Source organism: Macaca thibetana, chromosome 3 (genome assembly GCF_024542745.1).
Source record: "Macaca thibetana thibetana isolate TM-01 chromosome 3, ASM2454274v1, whole genome shotgun sequence".
In the NCBI taxonomy this organism is placed as follows: Eukaryota; Metazoa; Chordata; class Mammalia; order Primates; family Cercopithecidae; genus Macaca; species Macaca thibetana.
The window spans coordinates 146,925,148-146,945,511 of record NC_065580.1 but is presented as its reverse complement, the minus strand read 5'-3'; the positions used below and the strand labels follow the sequence as shown (position 1 = coordinate 146,945,511).

The 20,364-nt window shown below is 62.2% G+C and overlaps 2 protein-coding genes across 4 annotated transcripts in view; one reads left to right on the top strand and one right to left on the bottom strand.

The window, feature by feature from the left end:
* NUDT1 (nudix hydrolase 1) overlaps positions 1 to 20,364 on the bottom strand; it is a 1,171,653-nt gene that overhangs the window by 719,371 nt on the left and 431,918 nt on the right. Inside the window, exon 1 of one of the 2 annotated variants that reach the window (XM_050784288.1) lies at positions 3,563 to 3,566. The exons of the other annotated variant lie outside the window; for it this stretch is intronic. The gene's annotated coding sequence lies outside the window, so the exon portion shown is untranslated. Of the gene's footprint in view, positions 1 to 3,562; positions 3,567 to 20,364 lie in introns of those variants that run through there. 2 annotated transcript variants of the gene reach the window in all.
* On the top strand, positions 1,332 to 18,394 carry TMEM184A (transmembrane protein 184A). 2 transcript variants are annotated; one of them, XM_050784256.1, is made up of 9 exons: positions 1,332 to 1,490; positions 8,988 to 9,206; positions 13,711 to 13,876; positions 14,296 to 14,386; positions 14,494 to 14,569; positions 14,731 to 14,822; positions 15,952 to 16,121; positions 16,680 to 16,877; positions 17,444 to 18,394. In XM_050784256.1, exons 2-9 carry the CDS (start codon positions 8,988 to 8,990, stop codon positions 17,671 to 17,673), a joined length of 1,242 nt encoding a protein of 413 aa, XP_050640213.1. In that variant the 5' UTR covers positions 1,332 to 1,490; the 3' UTR covers positions 17,674 to 18,394. The 2 variants fall into 2 exon arrangements, with proteins under 2 accessions (XP_050640213.1, XP_050640215.1); XM_050784258.1 differs by lacking the exon at positions 1,332 to 1,490 and having other exon boundaries at positions 8,939 to 9,206; positions 16,045 to 16,121.

The window sequence follows — 20,364 nt, the reverse complement described above, 5'->3', positions numbered from 1 at the left end:
AAACCCATCTTGCGTGTGGTGAAGGGCGGCTCAGGCAGCGAGAGGGTGCGTAAATTCCAAAACAACTGCGAGAAGACCAGAGGCGCCGGAGCTCTGGGGATTCGGAGTCATTTTCAGAAATAAGGCCGGGCGCAAGGTCCATGCCTGTAATCCCACCACTTTGGGAGGCCGAGGCGGGAGGATGACCTGAGCCAGGGAGGTTGCAGTGAACCCAGATCACGCCACTGCACTCCAGCCTGGGTGACACAGCGAGACCCTGTCTCCAAAAAAAAAAAAGAAGAAGCAAGAAAGAAGCACACAGCTGGGGATGTTTTGATGAAGACTCTGCTCTCCTGGGCCCCAGAACACCCCGAAGTAGGCTGCAGGAGCCGGAAGCCCCGGCACCTGAAGATGCGAAGCTGGGCTGGGAGTTGCTCGCTGGCAAGGTGGGTGCCAGGCTGAGGAGGGCAGAGGTCAGCTGCCCCTGGCTGGGCACGATTTAGGACACAGGACGGGAGAGGGTACCGGAGGAAGCCTGGGGTCTGGAAGGAAAGGCGGGGGAGGGAGGGAGGGGTCTGCAAGGAAAAGGAAGCCAGCCGCGCTGTTCCTAAGCAGAATTCCATGGAACTCGAAGACAGGACTTGGGACACGCACCTGCTCTGCCCGTCCGACCTCACCCCGACCACCCAGGAGGGGAAGCGTCGTGGAGGCCACTTCGCAGGTGGGAAGATCAAGGCCCGGGGCCATGTGCGATGCCCGCCATCTAAGGTGCAGCCCAGGAAGGCAGAACAAACCGCAGCTCCAGCCCTGCCCCCACCCACTAGCCAGGGGCCTGCAGCTCCTGACTCAGCTTCCCCCATCAAATGGGGGCTCGTCCTGCCCCACCCAGGTGGGAGACCCGAGCTTCCAGGCTCATGGGAGTGCGTGCGTGCATCTCGCGTCCCAGTCACGCGGGTAGCAGGCATGCGTGGGCAGGGCCAGAGCTGGGTGACAAGCCGTGTCACAACACCCTCAGGCTCCCGAATGGGACTTTTCAGGGGTGAGGGCCCAAAGAAGGGAGGGGGAGGCAGGGGCTGCATCACTCGTGAAGGGGCATCAGGACCCCCAGCCCATGCGTGGTCCCACGTCTGAAGTCCACCGGACCAGGAGATTGGTCCAGGCTCACACCCGCTGAGATGGCAGGAGGCAGGGGTGGCACGTGGACAGACATGGGTCCCAGAATCCAGGCAGGGGGAAGGTGGAGGGTGTGGTCTGTTCTAGCTGTACCCGGGCAGGTAGGGCCGGCTGGGTGGGGTGGGGGTGGGGCTGGGAGGAGTTCCTGAGTCTGGGGAGAGGCCAATGCTCAGGAGTAATCATCTCTCAGGGACCCAGGCAGCCCGCCGCTGTGAGGAGGGGGCAGCAGAGGCCGAGAGGCCGGGGGCCGAGCTTCAGGCCCACCCCGCCTTGGCTGCCCCTCTTAGGCCTGGAGACCTTCAGCCAACCTGCCTGACAGGCTGAGCGCCAGCAGGGAGGTGAGCTGCGTGGGTGTGGGAGTGCGAGAATGTGTGTGTGTGTGTGGTGCACACCAGAGGGGTGTGGTGTCCAAGCTGGGCCCGTGCACTTCAATGGGGTGGGGGCTCCTGGAAAAAAAGAAAAATGTATTGAAATTCTGAGAATCACAGTTCCCCAACACCTGAGCCCCACCTCCACCCCAGAGGATGGGCCCCAGGATGGCACCTGGACACCAAACAAACAGGGTCTCTGGCCAGCCTGGCAAGTCCCGGCCAGACCAGTACCCCCCACCCTGGCTCCAGATGAAAGGGTGCCCCCAATCCGTACACACCCAGGGCTGGCAGCTCCCTCAGGTGAAGGGAAGTACAGGCAGGCCTTGGGTGACTCTCTGGGAATGGGGGCAACAGAGGGACCAGGGACGGGAGCAGGGAGGCAGGGGCTGGGCCCCAGAAGACAGGACAGGAGACCTATGGGAGGAAGAGAGCAGATCCTTGGGACGATCCCGCCCCAGGGTCTAAGGCTGATGGGCTCAGGCAAAGCAGAATTGCTCGAGAGTCAGAAGCTGAGGGAAGGGCCCCCCATGCTGCACCTGCCTGCCAGGTCGCCAGGCCAGCTGAGAGTGGAGCTCCGAGTCCCAGGGCCTGGCCAGCCTGGCTCTCCCATGCAGCAGCCTGTGTCCCTGGAAGGGCAGATGACAGGGAGGCCAACCTGAGGCCCTGGCCCAGCCACCGTGACCTGCCACATAGCTCGTGCCGGTGGAGACAGGCACAGGCTGGCACAGGCTCTGCCTGAGGTCACAGACACCGTACACAGCCAGTACCAGGCCCCAGCTTGTGGCGTCTGGCCCAGGGCCTGCTCCTCCTGGCTGTAGGGGCTGCTCCCCGGTCCCAGTGAGGAGGGGGCGTGTGGATCACCAGGAGGCCACACTGCCTGCCCGCCCCACTTGGCTCCCAGGAGGCCATGCCCGTGGACAGGAGCCGGGGGCATCCCAGAAGCAGAGCTGGGAGGACGTGGAGCCCCATCCCTGTCACCTCCCGCTCACACCCGGGGCTGCCGTGTGGGTGGACTGCTGGCCAGGGCCCCCAGGGGAGGGCCACGGGACTGGGTGGGGCAGGCCTGGGAAGCCGGGTGTCAGAGATGCGTGCCCACCGGTCACCTCTTCCCCCTGGTGTGCAGCTCAGCCGGGACACCGAATGAGCCAGCCCTGAGGAGGCAGCTCCCAGGCGCCCCGAGTTCCACCCAACAGTGAAGGAGGCAGGCAGGGGGTACGCCGTACCTGTCTGCGTCTGCAGAGAGATGGGCAGGCAGGGGTTAAGGGGGTGGGTACCAGCAGAGCAGCCGGCCCGGAACTGGGGAGCAGTGCCTAGGACCTCAGCCAGGTTTCTCATGAGGGCAGGAGGTGGCTGTGCCAGGGCCAGGGTGTGGGACTGGCTGGGCGGCGTCTCAGCCTCCCCACAGCTCCGGACACCTGGACACAGTGAACAATGGTCAGAGGGCCCCGTCGCCCGGATCTGGGCAGACAGGTCTGTCCTGCGATGGGCTTGGTCAGTGTCCAGCCCCCACCAGGAAAATCAGGCCCAGCCGGCCCTGCCGCCTCCTGTGACTGGGCGCAGAGGCCATGACACCAGTGCCAGGTGAGGCCTCCATCAGCCAGAAAGCCCCGTGGGCAGGTGGCAGAGTGATCAACCTCCCGACTGCCCCTCCCTGGGGACCAGGCCCTGCTCCTGACGTCCCCAGACCAGCACCCTTGGTCCACGGCGCCCGAGCTGGCGCATCCGGCTCTTCTCGCCCTCTTTCCTGCTCCACGAGCCTCCCCGGCAAGACACGGGCCGCACCCTGGCATGAGGTCCTGTGCTGGAGGCTGGGAGGACCATGTGGAGACCAGCCTTCCCCAGACCCTAGGGCAAGACAAAGTAGGGGGTGCGGTCCCAGGCCCTGCACCACCACAGGGACCTGTGTTCAAACCAGAACGAAGTCAGCAGCAGAAGCCCCGCCCGCTCCCCACAAAGGCCCTGCAACCCCCACAGGGAGTGGAAGGGGGTCCACACCTCCCCGCAGGGCACCTCCTCACAGGGCACCTCCCCTCAGGGCGCCCCCCCTTCATTAAAGCCAGCGGTGGCCGACCAGGGCGGGAGGAGAGAGGGGCCCTCAGCCAAGACCCACTTCCTCTTGGGGAACCATGTTCTCCGGGCAGTGCCATGGGGTCTGCCTGCCTGGCCGTGGGACGGGAGTGCGGGTTCTGCTTCGGGGATGTGAAGGCCTTGGCCAGGCCTGACCCTTCACCTCCAGACCCAGGCACATCTCAGCTGCAGGCCGAAGGTCAAGGCCTTGGCCGGGGGGCACATGGGACTGCAAGCCGTGGTCTGGCTCTGCCCTCTACCTGCTGGGGGCTGCGGCAAGTCCCTGCCTGGGGGGCTGCCACGAGGCTTGGGAATGGTGGTCCAGCCTCTGTGCTGGCTCCGGATACCCACGAGGCAGGCCCCTCACAGGAGGGCTGGCCCTGATGGAGACGGGTGGGGGTAAGGGAGACACCAGGCCTCAGATTCGGGGTCCCATCTCCACTTGTCCCCCTTCGGGGCTGTGTGACACTCTTCAAGGAATTACTTCAGTGACATTTCAGAACCACAGGGAGTGGAAGGGGGTCAGAACCAACCGATCCACCAGCAGAGAGGCTCCAGCCAGGCCCCCCGCAAACTCTCTGTGGGACTTGGGGCCGGTGTCCTCCCTGGGGAGGAGGAAGGGGACTGGCTGCTCCGTGGGACCCTTTCTCACCGAGGCTGTCCCTCAGTGTGCCCAGAATGGGCCAGGCCTGGGCGGGGGCAGGGGAGGGAGGTGGGGGCTGCAGTGCAGGGCTCAGAGAGCCTTGGAACCTGCTGGGGAGACCCTGGAGCCACCCGTAGACACTGGCAGGGCCAGAACCTGCTGAGAACCAGGGGGTTGAGGGCAGGACCCATCCCAGGGGCTCAGGAATGGGAGGACTCACATGTCCAGGCAGGTGGTCACTGGGTAGGGGAGAGAGGGAAGCCACACAGTTCAGCACGGTGTGCCCGCATTGTGGGTCTCACTGTGTGCACTCAGCAGCCTCGCAGGGCAGGCATTACTGCTCCCATTTCCCAGGTGGGGACATGGAGGCTGAGGGGTGCACACTGGGGAACGGCGGGGCTGCAGTTCACACCCAGGAACCCTGAGTGTTCGCTTTACTGAATGATCGGGCACCTCGGGCAGGGATTTGGTAGAAACCTTGGTAGTGCCTGGGTCTGCCTGGATGTGGGGACAAAAGAGGCAGATGTGATGGAGACAGCTGGGGTGGGGACAGCAGGGACGAGGACAGAGGCAGGCCGGGTGGGGAGCGTAGCCCAGAAGACGGCGGGCAGGTAATAGAGAGAAAGCCGGGGTGGGGACAGAGGCAGGCCGGGTGGGGAACGTAGCCCAGAAGACGGTGGGCAGGTGATGGAGAGAGAGCTGGGGTGGGGACAGCAAAGGTGGGGCCAGGACCAGGACCAGGGTAGTGACAGCAGGGGTGGGGACAGGCAGGCCAGGTGGGGAGTGTGGCCCAGAAGATGGGCAGGCAGGCCAGCGCTGACCAAATCCTGCTTTGGCCAGGATTTGATCAGTAAACCCACTTTACAGATGAGAAAACAGAGGCCCAGAGAGGCAAAGGCGCCTGCCAAGTTGGCCAAGGCCATAGGCAAGACAAAGAGCCAAGGGCCGAGGACGTCTCTGAGTGACGTGGTCAGAAAGCTGGAGAAGGAAGGGTCAGTGGAGATGGCAGAGGCCTCCTCTCTTTTCAGAGCTTCAGGTTTATAAAAGGCCTGTGAGGCCCAGTGCTGGGGAGAAGGGATACAGTCAAGGCTGCCTGACAAGGCGAAGTCATTTCCTAGAGTGTGCAAGAGCACCTGGCTTCAGGGCCAGAGCCCGGGCTCTCGGGACGCCTTCCTAGAGGCAGCAGCTAAACAAGGACGTGCCAGGGTAGGGCGGCTGTGAGAACAATGAGGAAACCACGCTGGACCTGCCCCCCACCATCAGGGCAGGGGGCAGCCTCGACTGAAGGGGCTTCTAAGGGTCAGGGACCCTCAGGAGCCATGAACCAGCTCAGGCTGACAGCAAAGACCCTGCACCCACACTCCCCACTGGCACAGCTGTGGGCCGAGGAGATCCACAGGCCTCCCTGCCCAGTGCCCAGCTGGCCTTGTAAGAAAACCCCACCTTTTCCCACAGAGGATCTGCCTCTGGCGGAAGGCAGAGCTTTGGAGGTCCCTCGATCTGTGTCCTGGGCCCAAGCCCTGAGCCTCCCCAAAGCCAGAGCCCTCCCAGAAGCCTGGCTCTGTTGGCTCCAGCCAGAAAGGTCCTGCTGACATCTAACCACAGTGCTTCCTGCTGTCTACACAGCCATTCTCACCATCAGCCTGGGGAGGGGCCTGGGGCTGGAAGCAAATCAAGCAGGGGCTGGGGCCTCAGTGTCCCTGCCTGTAGCATGAGCGAGTTGGATAAAGTACTTCTCGGTCCCTCCAGCTCTGTGCACGCCCAGGCACCAAAGTCTTCACCCTTCAAAGCCCCCAGCCATCCTGACTTCGTAGTTGTCCGAGACGGTGATCCCGACACTTACAGCCAGAGGGCGACATCCGCACGCGCTGAGCCGTCTGCCTGGGGTTCTGCGGGGCGGGAGGGAGGCGGGGAGGTGGGGGAGGGGGGAGTTGTACCTGTGGCTGCAGCAGGAACGCAGCTGGACGGAAGTTGGGGACCGCCTTCCAGCACCCCTGCCCGGCCAAGGAGAGACCTTAGCCCACAGGGCCACCGCCTCAGCCGGACAGCCCCCCACCGCAACCCCCGTGCCCCGAGCATGGACAGGGCATGGCTCTAGGCTCTGGAGCTCCCGCAGAGGGAGGACCAGCAGCAAACACAAGACAGGTGGACAGGAAGTCGCACACGCACTGAGGACCTGAGGACGGTGATGGGACAGCGGGGATGGTCTCTCCAGGGGTGACACCTGAGGCTGCAGGACAGCAGGGTTGGTTGGTTCAGAAGGTCCCGGCCTGGGGAGCAGGCGGGCTCCGGGAGGGCCCAGCCAGGGTGTGCACGCTGTGGCTCTGGGCCCAGGCCCAGGCGGGCACTGATGGGGAGGTCAGGCAAGGCGGGCCTGAGAGCTGGGCACGACTTCCTGAGCTTGTTCCCCACCTGAAAGGCTCCCTGGAGGGACAGCATCGGTGGAGGGGTTGGGGAGAGCAGGCAGGGTGTTCCAGGGATGGATGGGCCTCAGCCTGGGCCCTGCACGGACCCCTCGAGGATGCTGGACACGTGGATGTGCCCCTCGTTCCCATCTCTAAAAGGGGAACAGGCCGGACACGGTGGTTCATGCCTGAAATCCCAGCACTGTGGGAGGCTGAGGTGGGCAGATCACCTGAGGTCAGGAGTTCAAGACCAGCCTGGCCAACATGGCAAAACCCCATCTCTACTAAAAATACAAAAATTAGCGAGGTATGGTGGTGCGCGCCTGTAATCCCAGCTACTCGGGAAGCTGAGGCAGGAGAATCACTTGAACCTGGGAGGTGGAGGTTGCAGTGAGCAGAGATCATGCCACTGCACTCCAGCCTGGCGTCAGAGTGAGACTCCGTCTCAAAAAAGAAATAAATTAAAAATAAAAGGAGAACAGTGGCTCCAGTCATTCCAGGCTTGACCCCTTGAGCCCTGTTGCCCAGGGCTGTGGGAGGGTAGGAGACGAAGGACAAGGAGCGTGTGGATCTGTTGTGGGCACGGAGCAGGACTTGGTAATGGTGGCCCTGGTGGCATGAGCCCAAGCATAACCAGAACAGGACAAGAGGTAGGACTGAGGGCCCACGTCCCTCTCCCAGGAGCTGGGGTGGGTGAGTTTTTTCCACAGGGGCCTCTGCATGGGGGTGACAGGGACCCTCAGGGCCCCCAACCCCTTGCCAGACTCCAAAGGGTCCGGGGACTGTGCTGTCACTCCTCGAGTCCTGCCTTGACACACAAAGACTAGAAATATTTCCTTTTTTTTTTTGAGACAGAGTCTCCCTCTGTCCCCCAGGCTGGAGTGCAGCTCACTGCAGCCTCCGCCTCCTGAGTTCAAGCAATTCTCCTGCCTCAGACTCTTGAGTAGCTGGAATTACAGGTGCGTGCCACCACGCCTGGCTAATTTTTGTGTATTTAGTAGAGACAGGGTTTCACCATGTTGGCCAGGCTAGTCTCGAACTCCTGACCTCAAGTGATCCACCCACCTTGGCCTGCCAAAGTGTTGAGATGACAGGCGTGAGGTACCGCGCCCGGTCCAGAAAACTTGAATGTTTTCAACACACCTCTTGGGGCACGGATTTATTTTTTCAATTCAGATGAAGTTCACATAACATCAGTTTACCCAGGTTTAAGTGAACAATTCGGTGGCAGTAAGTCCATCCGCAGTGCTGTGTGCTGCCACCTCTACCTCATTTCGGGACCCCGTCACCCCCCAAGAGAAACCCTGTACCATTAGCTCTCCACTCCTCCTCCTGCAGCCCGGCCCTCCTTGGCCTGCCGCAGACCTCTCCCACCTGTCCCCGCCGGGTGGCAACTGCCTGGCCGTCTGGCACAGGCAGGTGAGGGCGCCAGGCGGTCAGCAGGTTCCTGGGAGCCAGCTGCCACCCAGCAAACAGACAGGAGGATAGTGTGTCAGCCGTGGGAGGGGACAGGAGGAGACAGGCCTGCAGCCTGGGGCCCAGGTGGGCCACTGGGGACGTGAGGCACTGGGCCGCCCCGCCCCAGCCTGGCACAGCCCTTCAGATCCCGGCCTTGCCCCACCCACAGTGGGGCCACCAGTGGGGGCCACGTGGCCATGAGAATGACCAGCTAGGCTTCCCTGGAGGCTGGGCCTCCCCAGACTGGGCCAGGTGCTTCCTGCCAGCAAAGGTAGAGCTGGGCACTGTGACCGCAGACCAGAGGGAGAGGAGGAGGCTGGACTGGGCTGTGAGTGTGGGAGAGGGTGAACTCAGGACCCCAGCAGGTTTGTAGGAGACGGAAGAACAGGCGCCTGCGGCTGCCGAGAACCCCAGCAAAGCCGGGCTCCCAGGCGGGTGGGCAGGTGCCGGGGAGCCGGTGAGGGCCGCTCCTCCCATGGGGCTGGTTGCACAGCTTCTGCCGGGGCAGGCAGTGCTGGTCTGCGCCTGCTCCCCAGACCTCCCGGGCAGGCAGGGCGGCAGGGGTTCCCCTCTTCCACCCCACTGGAAGACAGTCTTTGTCTCCTAAGAAGCAGGCTCCCTGCAAACCTGAGGCTTGGAGGTGGAAGCTGGTTTTACAAGGGGGAACCGAGGTGGGGCCCTCAGGTCGCAGGTGGCTGATGGGGTGAGCCTGGGTGGCTGAGCTTGGAGCAGGGAGGGAGCCAGGCCTGGCGCTGGTGTCCCTGTGCGGGGCGCGGCCTGGCGGGTGGTTCAGCCTCTCACTGTCTCCTCCCTCCCCGGCTGCTTCCTGCTGCAGGGAACCGGCACCTTTGCCCTCACTCCTCTCGGTGTGTGTCCTTCCTCCCTCTGCAGATGAGTAATGTCTCAGGGATCCTGGAGACAGCCGGTGTCCCCCTGGTGTCAGCGACCTGGCCGCAGCCCAACCCCCCGCCAGCCGTGCCAGCTGGGCCGCAGATGGACCACATGGGGAACGGCTCCCAGGGGGCCCCCTGGCTCTTCCTCACCTCCGCGCTGGCCCGAGGTGTCTCAGGGATCTTCGTGTGGACTGCCCTGGTGCTCACCTGCCACCAGGTAAGCCCTCCCGCCCCCGAGCCTCCTTCAGGACCCCGGTCTCCACGGGACGTGGCCGTGGCTCAGCCTGGCCCCGCTGGGTGCTGCTGCTACAGATGCTGTCAGAAGTGGGATTGGCCAGGGCACGGGGGAGGGGATGAGCTTCCCCAGGACGTGGCGTGTGGGAGCTGGGCCTGAAAATGGGGAGGTCTCTGCCAGGCTGAGGGCAGAGCACCCACCTAGGCATCCCTGGCTATTTCACAGGCTCCTCACCCAGCTCCCTGAGGTCAGCAGTGTGGTCCCATTTCACAGACAAGAAGACTGAGTCTCAGAGAGACCAGAGGCCTTTCCCAAGCTCACATAGTTGAAAAGGGGAAGGGGCCTTCTCCCGCCAGAGGTGTGGCACCCTGGAGAAGGCTGGTGGGGGGTTGGCAGGGGGTTGGACTTTGCTCTGTAGGGAGCTGGGGAGCAAAGGTCACAGCTTGGCTGGAGGCACTGGAACTCCTGTGTGGGAGACGGGTGAGAAGTAACTTCCTCAAGCCCCAAGCCACACACACAGCCCCCGACCCGCAGCAGTCCCTAGGTGGGAATAGAACAGCCCCCAGGTAGAGAAGCGGCCAGGCGCGGTGGCAAGGAAGGGCCAGGCAAGGGCAAGGAGGAAATGGTGCCCGAGGGTAGGGGGTGGGCAGAGAGGGCAGAGGGTCAGGGATGGGACCCACCTGAGAGCCTCGGATACACAGAGAGGCCAGGGCAGTGTGTGCAGGGGTGGGGTGGGAAGGCGTGTACAGGCCAGCGAGGGTCACACAGCTGCAGGGGTTTGTCCAGAGCCCTTGACCCCAGTGTGGGGAGGCAGCTTTCACGGGGTGCTGGTAGCCCAGGAAGGCTGTGGAGGGCTGGGCTGAGAGCAGAGCTGCTCCCCGGGTGCACGGGGCACTGGTGTAGGGAATGGATCTGTAGGTGAGCCAGGGCAGGGGGCCATCAGGAGACTGGCAGGCAGGGACCCCGATGGCCACAAGCCTCCGAGGCAGCATCTCCGTGACAGCTGATTAGCTGCTTATTCGCTGGGCATGGAGGCCTGCACCAGTAGTCCCAGCTACTAGGGAGGCTGAGGTGGGAGGATCGCTTGAGCCCAGTTCAAGGCTGCAGTGAGCTGTGACCAGATAACCAGAACCAAAGGTAGACGTGTATGAGTGTGGGCCTGGAGGGTGCAGAGCCGCAGAGGTGGTGCCGAGGCAGGCCCTTTCTGTAAGGCCATCAGAGAGGGCTTCCCGGAGGAGGCCGTCTTTGCGCTGTAATCCTGGGAACCAGCTGTGTGTGTGCAGCTATAGTGTGGCTTCAGCTTCATGGGGCCTCGCGGTCAAGACAGGGCTCATGGAAACCCCTTGAGCTGGAGTTCAGGCCCTGTCCCACCCCTGAGCCCACCTCCAGAGCCACCCTCGAGTGAGGAGTCCCAGGCAGGACACAGAGTGGCTGGATCCCCCTTGCTTTATACATGGGAGGACCAGGGCCGGAGAGGACAGTGGCTTGTCAAGGTCACCCAGCCAGGCAGCGCCAGCCCCGGGAGAGGTCTCCTGATGGCTGGTCATGCCGTCCCTCCCAGGCACTGGCGGGGAGTGTGTGACTGATAAGAGTCCGTTCCTGCCGCCAACCTCCCCCAACTCCCTGAGCTGCACCCCAAGCAGCCAGGTGCACGTCGCTTCTGCTTGCCCGCCGCCGCTCACGCATCTCCTCCAGAAAGCCTTCCACACGGGCCCCGGTGCACCCAGCTCCCAGGCTCGGCTGACCCTGTCTGAAAGGGTCCTCAGACAGGAGGACCCTTTGTTGTGTCCTCACAGAAAACTTGGAAAATCGGTCGGGCACGGTGGCTCACGCCTGTAACCCCAGCATTGTGGGAGGCCAAGGCGGGTAGATCACCTGAGGTCAGGAGTTCGAGACCAGCCTGGCCAACATGGGAAAACCCCGTCCCTACTAAAAATACAAAAATGAGCCAGGCATGATGGTGCGTGCCTGTAATCCCAGTTACTCGGGAGGCTGAGGCAGGAGAATCACTTGAACCCAGGAGGCGGAGGTTGCAGTGAGCTGAGATTGCACCACTGCGCTGCAGCCTGGGTGACAGAGCGAGACTCTGTCTCAATAAAAAATAATAATAATAATTAAAAATAAATAAATAAATAAATAAAAAGGGAAAATCTAGAAAGGTTTAAAGGCAAACATTATAATCACCCATATTTTTTCCCAGGCTTTCCTTTTTTTTTTTTTTTTTTTTTTTTTTGAGACGGAGTCTCGCTCTGTCGCCCGGGCTGGAGTGCAGTGACCAGATCTCAGCTCATTGCGAGCTCCGCCTCCTGGGTTCACGCCATTCTCCTGCCTCAGCCTCCCGAGTAGCTGGGACTACAGGCGCCTGCCACCATGCCCAGCTAATTTTCTGTATTTTTTAGTAGAGACGGGGTTTCACTGGGTTAGCCAGGATGGTCTCGATCTCCTGACCTCGTGATCCGCCTGTCTCGGCCTCCCAAAGTGCTGGGATTGGCTTTCATTTTTTTTAGGCAAGATCTCACTCTGTGGCCCAGGCTGGGATGCAGTGGCATAATCATTGCTCATTGCAGCCTCTGCCTCGCGCATTTAAGCCGTCCTCCCACCTCAGCCTCCCAAGTAGCTGGGACTACAGGCACCCGCCACCACACCTGGCTAATTTTTGTATTTTTTAGCAGAGATGGGGTTTGCCCTGTTGGTCAGGCTGGTCTCGAACTCCTGAGCTCAGGCACTCCGCCCGCCTCAGCCTCCCAAAGTGCTAAGATTACAGGGGTGGGCCACCATGCCCGGCCCCTAGGGAGGGACAAATTCTTAGGAATCAAAGGGTGCACGTCCTTTGGATGCCCCCACAGCAAAAGCCAACCTGCCTTCTGAGAGTCTGCCCAGCCCAGGACCAGGACATGTCCCCTCCCCGTTCCCCGGGTGGGACACTTAACTGGGCTCCAGAAATGCCTGCTGAATGAAGGAATGAGTGAGAGTTCCCTTTCCCAGGCTAGGAACAAACAGGACCCTCACTCATGCCCAAGGAAGTCATTCAGAAAAAAAAAAAGATCTATTGTACAATATGGTGACTACTATAAATAACAATGTATTCTATGCTTGAAAATTGCTAAAAGAGTACATTTTACATGTCCTCCCTGCAAAGAAATGCTAAGTATGGGAGATAATGGAGATGTTAATGGGTTTGACTCAGCCATTCCCCACGAACACACATATCAGACATCGCACTGCACACTGTAAATGCATACAAATTTGATTTGCCAATTTAAAAAATAAATTTTAGGCCAGGTGTAGTGGCTCATGCCTGTAGTCCCAGCACTTTGGGAGACAGAGGCAGGAGGATCGCTTGAGCCTAGGACTTTGAGACCAGCCTGGGCAACACAGTGAGACCCCGTCTGTACAAAAAAATACAAAAATTAGCCAGGCAAGGTGGTGCACACCTGTAGTCCCAGCTGCTCAGCAGGCTGAGGTAGGAGGATCACTAGAGCTGGGGAGTTTCAAGGCTGCAGTGAGCCATGATTGTGCCACTGCACTCCAGCCTGGGCAACTGAGCCAGACTATGTTTCTCAAAAAAATAATTTTTTGGCCGGGCGCGGTGGCTCAAGACTGTAATCCCAGCACTTTGGGAGGCCGAGACGGGTGGATCACTAGGTCAGGAGATCGAGACCATCCTGGCTAACACGGTGAAACCCCGTCTCTACTAAAAAATACAAAAAACTAGCCGGGCGAGGTGGCGGGCGCCTGTAGTCCCAGCTACTCAGGAGGCTGAGACAGGAGAATGGCCCGAACCCGGGAGGCGGAGCTTGCAGTGAGCTGAGATCCGGCCACTACACTCCAGCCTGGGCGACAGAGCGAGACTCCGTCTCAAAAAAAAAATAATAAAAAAAAAATATTTTTTTTGAGACAGGGTCTCGCTCTGTCGCCCAGGCTGGAGTGCAGTGGCGCAATCTTAGTTCACCGAAACCTCCACCTCCCAGGCTCAAGTGATTCTCCTGCCTCAGCCGCTTGAGTAGCTGGGATTACAGGCGCACGCCACCACACCTGGCTAATTTTTGTATATTTAGTAGAGACGGGGTTTCACCATGTTGGCCAGGCCGGTCTTGAACTCCTGACCTCAAATGATCCACCCACCTTGGCCTCCCAAACTGCTGGGATTACAGGTGTGAGTCACCACGCCCAGCCATAAAAAGTAAATTCTTAAAATGTGTATTATTTTTAGTTGTAATCAGAAATATGTATTTAATGTATACTTACACATTCATACTTATATGAACTTTTATAGTAAATAAGTATAAAAGTATGCATCTGATTACAATAGGCAAATAATTTATTTTCTCTAATTGTAATAAGGATGCCCATTGTAGAAAACTAGAAAATGCAAACATAGAAGGTGCCTGGTGGCCCGCGCCCACCCCACCTCCTTCCCGGCTCACCTGGGCTGGTGCAGGGTACCGGGCAGGCCCGGCTCTCACCCGAACCCTCCTGCGCCCAGATCTACCTGCACCTACGCTCCTACACAGTGCCACAGGAACAGCGTTATATCATCCGCCTGCTCCTCATCGTGCCCATCTATGCCTTCGACTCCTGGCTCAGCCTCCTCCTCCTGGGAGACCACCAGTACTACGTCTACTTTGACTCTGTGCGGGACTGCTATGAAGGTGGGCGCTGGGTGGCATCCGTCGGGGGAGCGGAGGGAGAGACTCCCCGGGGCCTGCATGCATGGACACACTTCCATGGCCAGCCCCCAGGGCACCCCACTCTCCCTGCCCCTGTCGGAGGGGCTGCCAGGACAGCTGGGGTTAGTGGCGCTGGCAGGCCTGGAACCCATGACCCCACAGCCTCCGTGCAAGGGGCTCGGTGGACCTGCCCTGGCCTGGGGTGAAAGCGGGGCCCCTGAAGGAGCACCCTGACCCTCTCAGGCTGCCCCGCTGGGGATGGGGCCCATCAGGAGCCTCTTGCTGTGTGATCTGCCAGGCCCGGCCCCTCCCGAGCCTCCTCCTGTCCTAGTGAGATGGGCGCCACGGGGTCCCGGTGCGGCTCAGGACTCACGGCCGGTCCCCCTCTGCACTCCCTGCAGCCTTTGTCATTTACAGCTTCCTAAGCCTGTGTTTCCAGTACCTGGGAGGCGAGGGTGCCATCATGGCTGAGATTCGGGGAAAGCCCATCAAGTAAGCGTCTCACCCCAGAGCCCACACACCCCACACACCTGGGACTGGGCGCCTGGGCGGCACTGGGGCTGCATTCTCCCGCACCGGCTCAGGGATGTCCCCTGCAGGTCCAGCTGCATCTACGGCACCTGCTGCCTCCGGGGCATGACCTACTCCATCGGGTTCCTGCGCTTCTGCAAGCAGGTGAGGGGATCCGCCCAGCCCTGCCTGCCCTCCTCCCACCTGGCCAGCCCAGCGCCACCCTACCCAGTGTCAGGGGGCTGCTCACTGCCGGCTGCCCCAACCCCCATTCCTGGGCCCCTGGGGGACCTGGCCCCAGGCCCACCGGGTGCCATCGCCCCCAGGCCACTCTGCAGTTCTGCCTGGTGAAGCCCGTCATGGCCGTCACCACCATCATCCTCCAGGCATTTGGCAAATACCACGACGGGGACTTCAAGTAAGGCGGGAGCTGCGGGGACACCTGGCATGAGGTGGGCACTGGGTCTCCTGGGGCACAGGAGTGGGGCCCAGCGAGGCGGGCTTGGCATCCAGTTGGGCTCAAGTAAGGTGGGAGCTTCAGGGGTGCCTGGCATGAGGTGGGCACTGGGCCGGGGCCCGGCAATGGGGCCCAACGAGGCGGGCTTGGCGTCCAGCTGGGCTAGGGACCCCACCCAAGACAGGTACCCACTTCCTCTCCACAAGGACCTCAGTGCCTGCCAAGGCCAGGGGCCTGGACCTCCCCTCACAGGACATGGCCGGGGTGAGTCTGGCGTCTGTGCCAGCATCTGTGCTGAGGACCTCAGGGCTTCTGGCCAGGCAGTGATGGCCCCAGCCTTGAGCACTCTTGGTATTAAAGACACCTGGGCCAACGGGGCCAAGGTCCACCCCGACCTGTTGTCTGAGCAGATAGCCAGCCACCCAGCACAGGAAGGACCCCTGCCAAGGTCCACATGCATGCTCACCAACACCACACACATGCTCACATACGGACACATGTGCTTTCACCTGTGCACACACATCACACAGGTGCATCACATGTTCACACATGCACACAGCATGTGCGCAAACCATGCACACACCACAACCACACACATATGTACACTCACATGCACGCAATGTGTGCACATACACCACAATGCACCCCAACCATGTGCACACGACATCTGTGCACACACACATGTGTGCACACACTCACACGGGAATGACACCTGTGTGTCCACCACATAGAGGACCTTCAGGCAGTGGCCAGGTGGACAGGGTTGGGAGGCAGCGTTCCGGCAGAGGCAGCCTGGATGCTGCCTGCACAGAGGATGGGATCCTGGGACAAAGAGGAGCAGGGCCAGTAGGGAGAATGGCAGCGTGTCCCTGCCCTACCCCTGCATAGGCCCCCCAGCCACCCCCAGCTCCCCACGCTCTCCTGCAGGCCCTGAAGTGAGGATCAGATCGGGGCCAGGATCCCTGCAGGGCCCATGCTCCCAAGCTCAGGGTGGGAGCCAGGCCGAGGGTGCGGTGGCGGCAGCGGCTCTAGGGTGGGGAGGGTGGCGGGGTCGTGGGGCTGCCCTGACCACAGCTCCCGTCTGTCCCAGTGTCCGCAGCGGCTACCTCTATGTGACCCTCATCTACAATGCCTCTGTCAGCCTCGCCCTCTACGCCCTGTTCCTCTTCTACTTCACCACCAGGGAGCTCCTGCGGCCCTTCCAGCCTGTCCTCAAGTTCCTCACCATCAAAGCCGTCATCTTCCTGTCGTTCTGGCAAGGTGTGTGGGGCAGGGATGCTGCCGAGGCGGGGGCTGCAGTCCAGAGAGCCTGGGGTCACCTCACGCCCCCTTCCCCAGCTCCCCCGAGCTTCAGTTTCCCCAGCGGCAGCACAGGTCAGCTGGAAGCCAGGGTAGAGCCTGCGGGCACAGGGGGAGTGGGGAGGTCCTGCCAGCAGGTCTGGGCCCACAGTCAGTGGGGAGAGGTTGCACAGAGCCCACAGTGGCATTTCCTGAGTCCCGGTCCCTGCCAGGCCAGGGAACTCACAGCCCACCTTGGCAGAGGAGGATGGCCACCAGACAGGGAGGAGCTGGGGACGGGCCCAAGGTTTGGGGCTGGAGCGGCAGGGCGGGCCCGGGAGAGCTCCTGAGCACCTGTTGTGCTGAGACCCCCGACTTTGGAGGCGCCTTGCCCCCCTGAACCTCAGTCTCCTGGGGTGGGACGAGACCACACGGACAGGGTCACGGCACCTGTCAGAGGAACCACTGCGGGGTCCAGGGCCTCTTCCTCCCCTGCAGACCCCATCCGGGGCTGGGGCTGAGCAGCCGTGGCATCCGCAGGGCTGCTGCTGGCCGTCCTGGAGCGGTGCGGGGTCATCCCAGAGGTGGAGACCAGCGGTGGGAACAGGCTGGGGGCCGGCACACTGGCCGCTGGCTACCAGAACTTTATCATCTGCGTGGAGATGCTGTTTGCCTCCGTGGCCCTGCGCTATGCCTTCCCTTGCCAGGTGTATGCAGAGAAGGAGGAGAACTCGCCAGGTACGCTCTGCCTTCCAGCCAGGGCGCACAGCCCTGCCCTGGGCACCGGGTCTGTGTCCGTGCCACTCTCAAGGCCCAGGAATGCCAGCTCGCTGGGCAGGGAGATGGCCAAAGGGCATCCGGCTCCGGACAGGGACCTGGGCTGTGTGGGGTCCAGATGGGCCCAGACCCCGATGGTGATGGGGGATGGGTGTCCCCTGCCAGGCACGCCCCCCATTAGGGCGGGGACAGCCTGTGGCCTGCCTGGCTTCTCATCAGTCATTGTGGAGATACCAGGGTGCCCACCCCAGGCCAGCCAAAGGCGTACTCCGCTGCTTGGAGCCCCTCGGAAACTCTAGGGGACGTGGTCCTTGGCAGGGGTCTGGCCAGGAATAGGCCTGGTGCTGGGTGGAGCAAACTGGGCTGGGGTCCAGGGGTCTGGGGTCACCCTCCACTGGCCGAGGCCAGACCTGGACATGCAGGAGCCACAGCCCTGGGCATCCTGGGAGGTGGGGCTGAGGGGGCTTGTCCGGCGGGGGCTGGAGCGCAGTGGGGGATGGTGGGGCTCATACGCTGCCCTCCTCCAGCACCCCCGGCACCCATGCAGAGCATCTCCAGTGGCCTCAGGGAGACAGTGAGCCCCCAGGACATCGTGCAGGACGCCATCCACAACTTCTCCCCCGCCTACCAGCACTACACGCAGCAGGCCACGCAGGAGGCGCCCAGGCCCGGCACCCACCCCGGCGGCAGCTCTGGCAGGGGCAGGAAGAGCCGGAGCCTGGAGAAGCGGATGCTCATCCTCTCGGAGGACCTGTAGGGGGACCTTGGCCACTGGTGCTTTAGGGACCCAGGTTGCCCACGCCTCTGGGGAAGAACAGGGCCCCCCACCCATCAACCCTGCCAAAGGTGGGGGCCTCTCCTGAGAGCCCTCCTGCGAGGCCCTCGGAGCCCATTTCCCATCCTCCCTCCAGCCCGGGGGTCAGGGCACCTGATGGCCCTGCCAGGCACCCAGGTGGGCCCGCCGCCCAAGGAGAGGGCACCTGAGCCAATCAGAAGAGCCTGGGGACCCCGGGATCACCTGGCCATCAGCCCCAGGGGCCACCGTGGGGCAGGGAGTCAGCGTGGCTGCCGGGCCTTGGCTGTACGGGCCCCACGGGAGCTATGAGTGGGCCAGACTCCCTGACTCAGGAGACAGACAGCGCACGGATCCCAGGCTGGGCAGCTGGAGGGAGGGGAGCCGGGGTGCTGGGCAGCCGGGCCCTGACACAGTCAGCAGCTCCGGGTGCCGAAGACCGGTGAGGTCCACACAAGCTGGCCAGGGCTGGGCCTCCTCGGAGCCTGCTGTGGCCATCGTGGGCAAGTGGAGAAGGGCCCACATGTCTTCACACACCAGCCACAGGGGAGCCTTGGCCAGGCGCCCACCCAGGGGAGCGTGTGCCTGGAATGGGTTGTGGAACCACCGGGTGCCCATGAGGCTGGCCAGCACCGCGGGGCTGTGGGAAGTGCTCTTATTTTTATTTAAACACCTTGGATTTTCTTTTCTTTTTTTTTTTTTTTTTTTGAGACGGAGTCTTGCTCTGTGGCCCAGGCTGGAGTGCAGTGGCGTGATCTCAGCTCATTGCAAGCTCCGCCTCCCGGGTTCATGCCATTCTCCTGCCTCAGCCTCCCAAGTAGCTGGGACTACAGGCGCGCGCTGCCACGCCCGGCTAATTTTTTGCATTTTTAGTAGAGACGGGGTTTCACCATGTTAGCCAGGATGGTCTTGATTTCCTGACCTCGTGATCCGCCCGCCTTGGCCTCCCGAAGTGCTGGGATGACAGGCGTGAGCCACCTCGCCTGGCCTAAACACCTTGGATTTTCTACTGCGTCTTGGCTTCTGTTCTCGCAGAGCCTGAGCCTGAGGAGCAGGATGTGGTGGGGGTCACAGAGTCTGCATGCGAGAAAGGGGTCCCACCTGACTGGGGTGGGCAGACTCGTGGCCCAGGGCAGTGCAGGGCAGAGGCTGGGCTGTGAGATCACAGCTGCCGCCTTTCTGCTGGGAGCCTCTGCTTCCTCCAGAATGGGCCTTGTGCCAGCCCCACTCATGGCGAGGGGACAAGGCCGTGAGAGCAGGGCCCTGAGTACCTGGGGGGGCACTCCCAGGGGGCACAGAGGGGGCTCCCGCCTGGGCACCTGCCTCCTCCCCTTCTCTTCTTCCTCCACGTGCCAGGTGGGGCCCTGGGTTTGAGGAGCCGAGTTTCAGACACGTGCCCTGCCCTCGGGAAGCTGGAGGCGCCTAAGAGGCCTTGGAAATCCCGGCGGCGAGAACAACAGCCGCCCAGGAACTAAGGGGGCTTCTGGAAGGACACACAGCTGGCCCAGGGTGAGGGGTGTCACTGCAGGGCACCCCCCAGGCCCAGGGCCCCTCAGGGGACGGTGCAGTGACCTGGCCTGCAGGTGGCAGTCAGTTCTGTGTATCTGGGGCCCACAGCACAGGTTGGGTGGGGGCTGGGGCAGGGGCAGCAGAAGTGGGCAAGGCCTGGGGGGCTCAGGCACTGGGCATGGAGAGCAGACAGGGAGGCCCAGTGGGTACCACCCGGGGACCGCGGCTCCCACCTGTGCTGCCCCCACCCATGGCCACGGCCACCGGGAACAGCAGGACCTGGAGTCTCCGAGGGACTCAGCAAGGCGGGCACGGACCAGTGGGGTCCAGGCAACAGAGGGCCAGCTCCCAGCCTCTTGCTTCCTGGGCTGGGGACATGGGGATCCAAGGCCAGTGGGTCTGCAGGGCCCGGCCGGGCTGTCTGATAGGCCGAGCTCCTCCTTGCGTGGCTGCAAAGATGCCCACCTGCCTTATTGGACCCCCATAGGGAGAGACCCACCAGGCAGCCCCCGTGTCTCATTCTGTCAGCAGGTGGGGGCGTGGTGCTCCCCGGGGACCTGCTGCCAAGGGCCAGTTTCTGGAGGCTGGGGGCACTGGCCAGACGCTAGGCTTGCTCTGCCCTTGCCCTGGGGAAGGCCACCCCATTAGAGATCGAGTTGCTGAAATCTGTGTTTGGAGGGTGCGTGACCGAGGGCTCCCCTTCTGGAGACCCAGACACCACGTGGGCTCCCGGCGGCAGAGGCTGAGGTGCTGGGGGCTGAGCTCCTATGTCAGCAGCCCCTCAGGCCTGCGGTTTAGGACAGGGGAGAAGTCAGTTTCCACCAAATGCCCACTTGGACCAGCCAAGGACTGTGCCAGGAAACTGACACGCTCAGCGCTCACGCCAGCTGGGACGGCGACTGAGCCCAGAGAGATGGAGCAAGTTGCCTGGGGTCACAGAGCAGGGACTCGGACACCAGGAACTGGCTCCACAGAGGCCCTCTCTCCGCCCTGCCTCCTGAGCCTCACAGATGCCTCTGCCCGCGGGTGAGGCTGGCGTCATGGAGCAGGGACTGGGACACCAGGAGCCGGCTCCACAGAGGCCCTCTCTCCCCCCGCTGCCTCCTGAGCCTCACAGACGCCTCTGCCCGCGGGTGAGGCTGGGGT

Bases quoted from the DNA above. Each gene is read 5' to 3' on its own strand.
- TMEM184A (XM_050784256.1), top strand. From the start codon at position 8,988: ATGAGTAATGTCTCAGGGATCCTGGAGACAGCCGGTGTCCCCCTGGTG. The intron at 14,823-15,951 runs GTAAGGCGGGAG...CGTCTGTCCCAG, and splicing joins TACCACGACGGGGACTTCAA to TGTCCGCAGCGGCTACCTCT. The intron at 16,122-16,679 runs GTGTGTGGGGCA...TGGCATCCGCAG, and splicing joins CTTCCTGTCGTTCTGGCAAG to GGCTGCTGCTGGCCGTCCTG.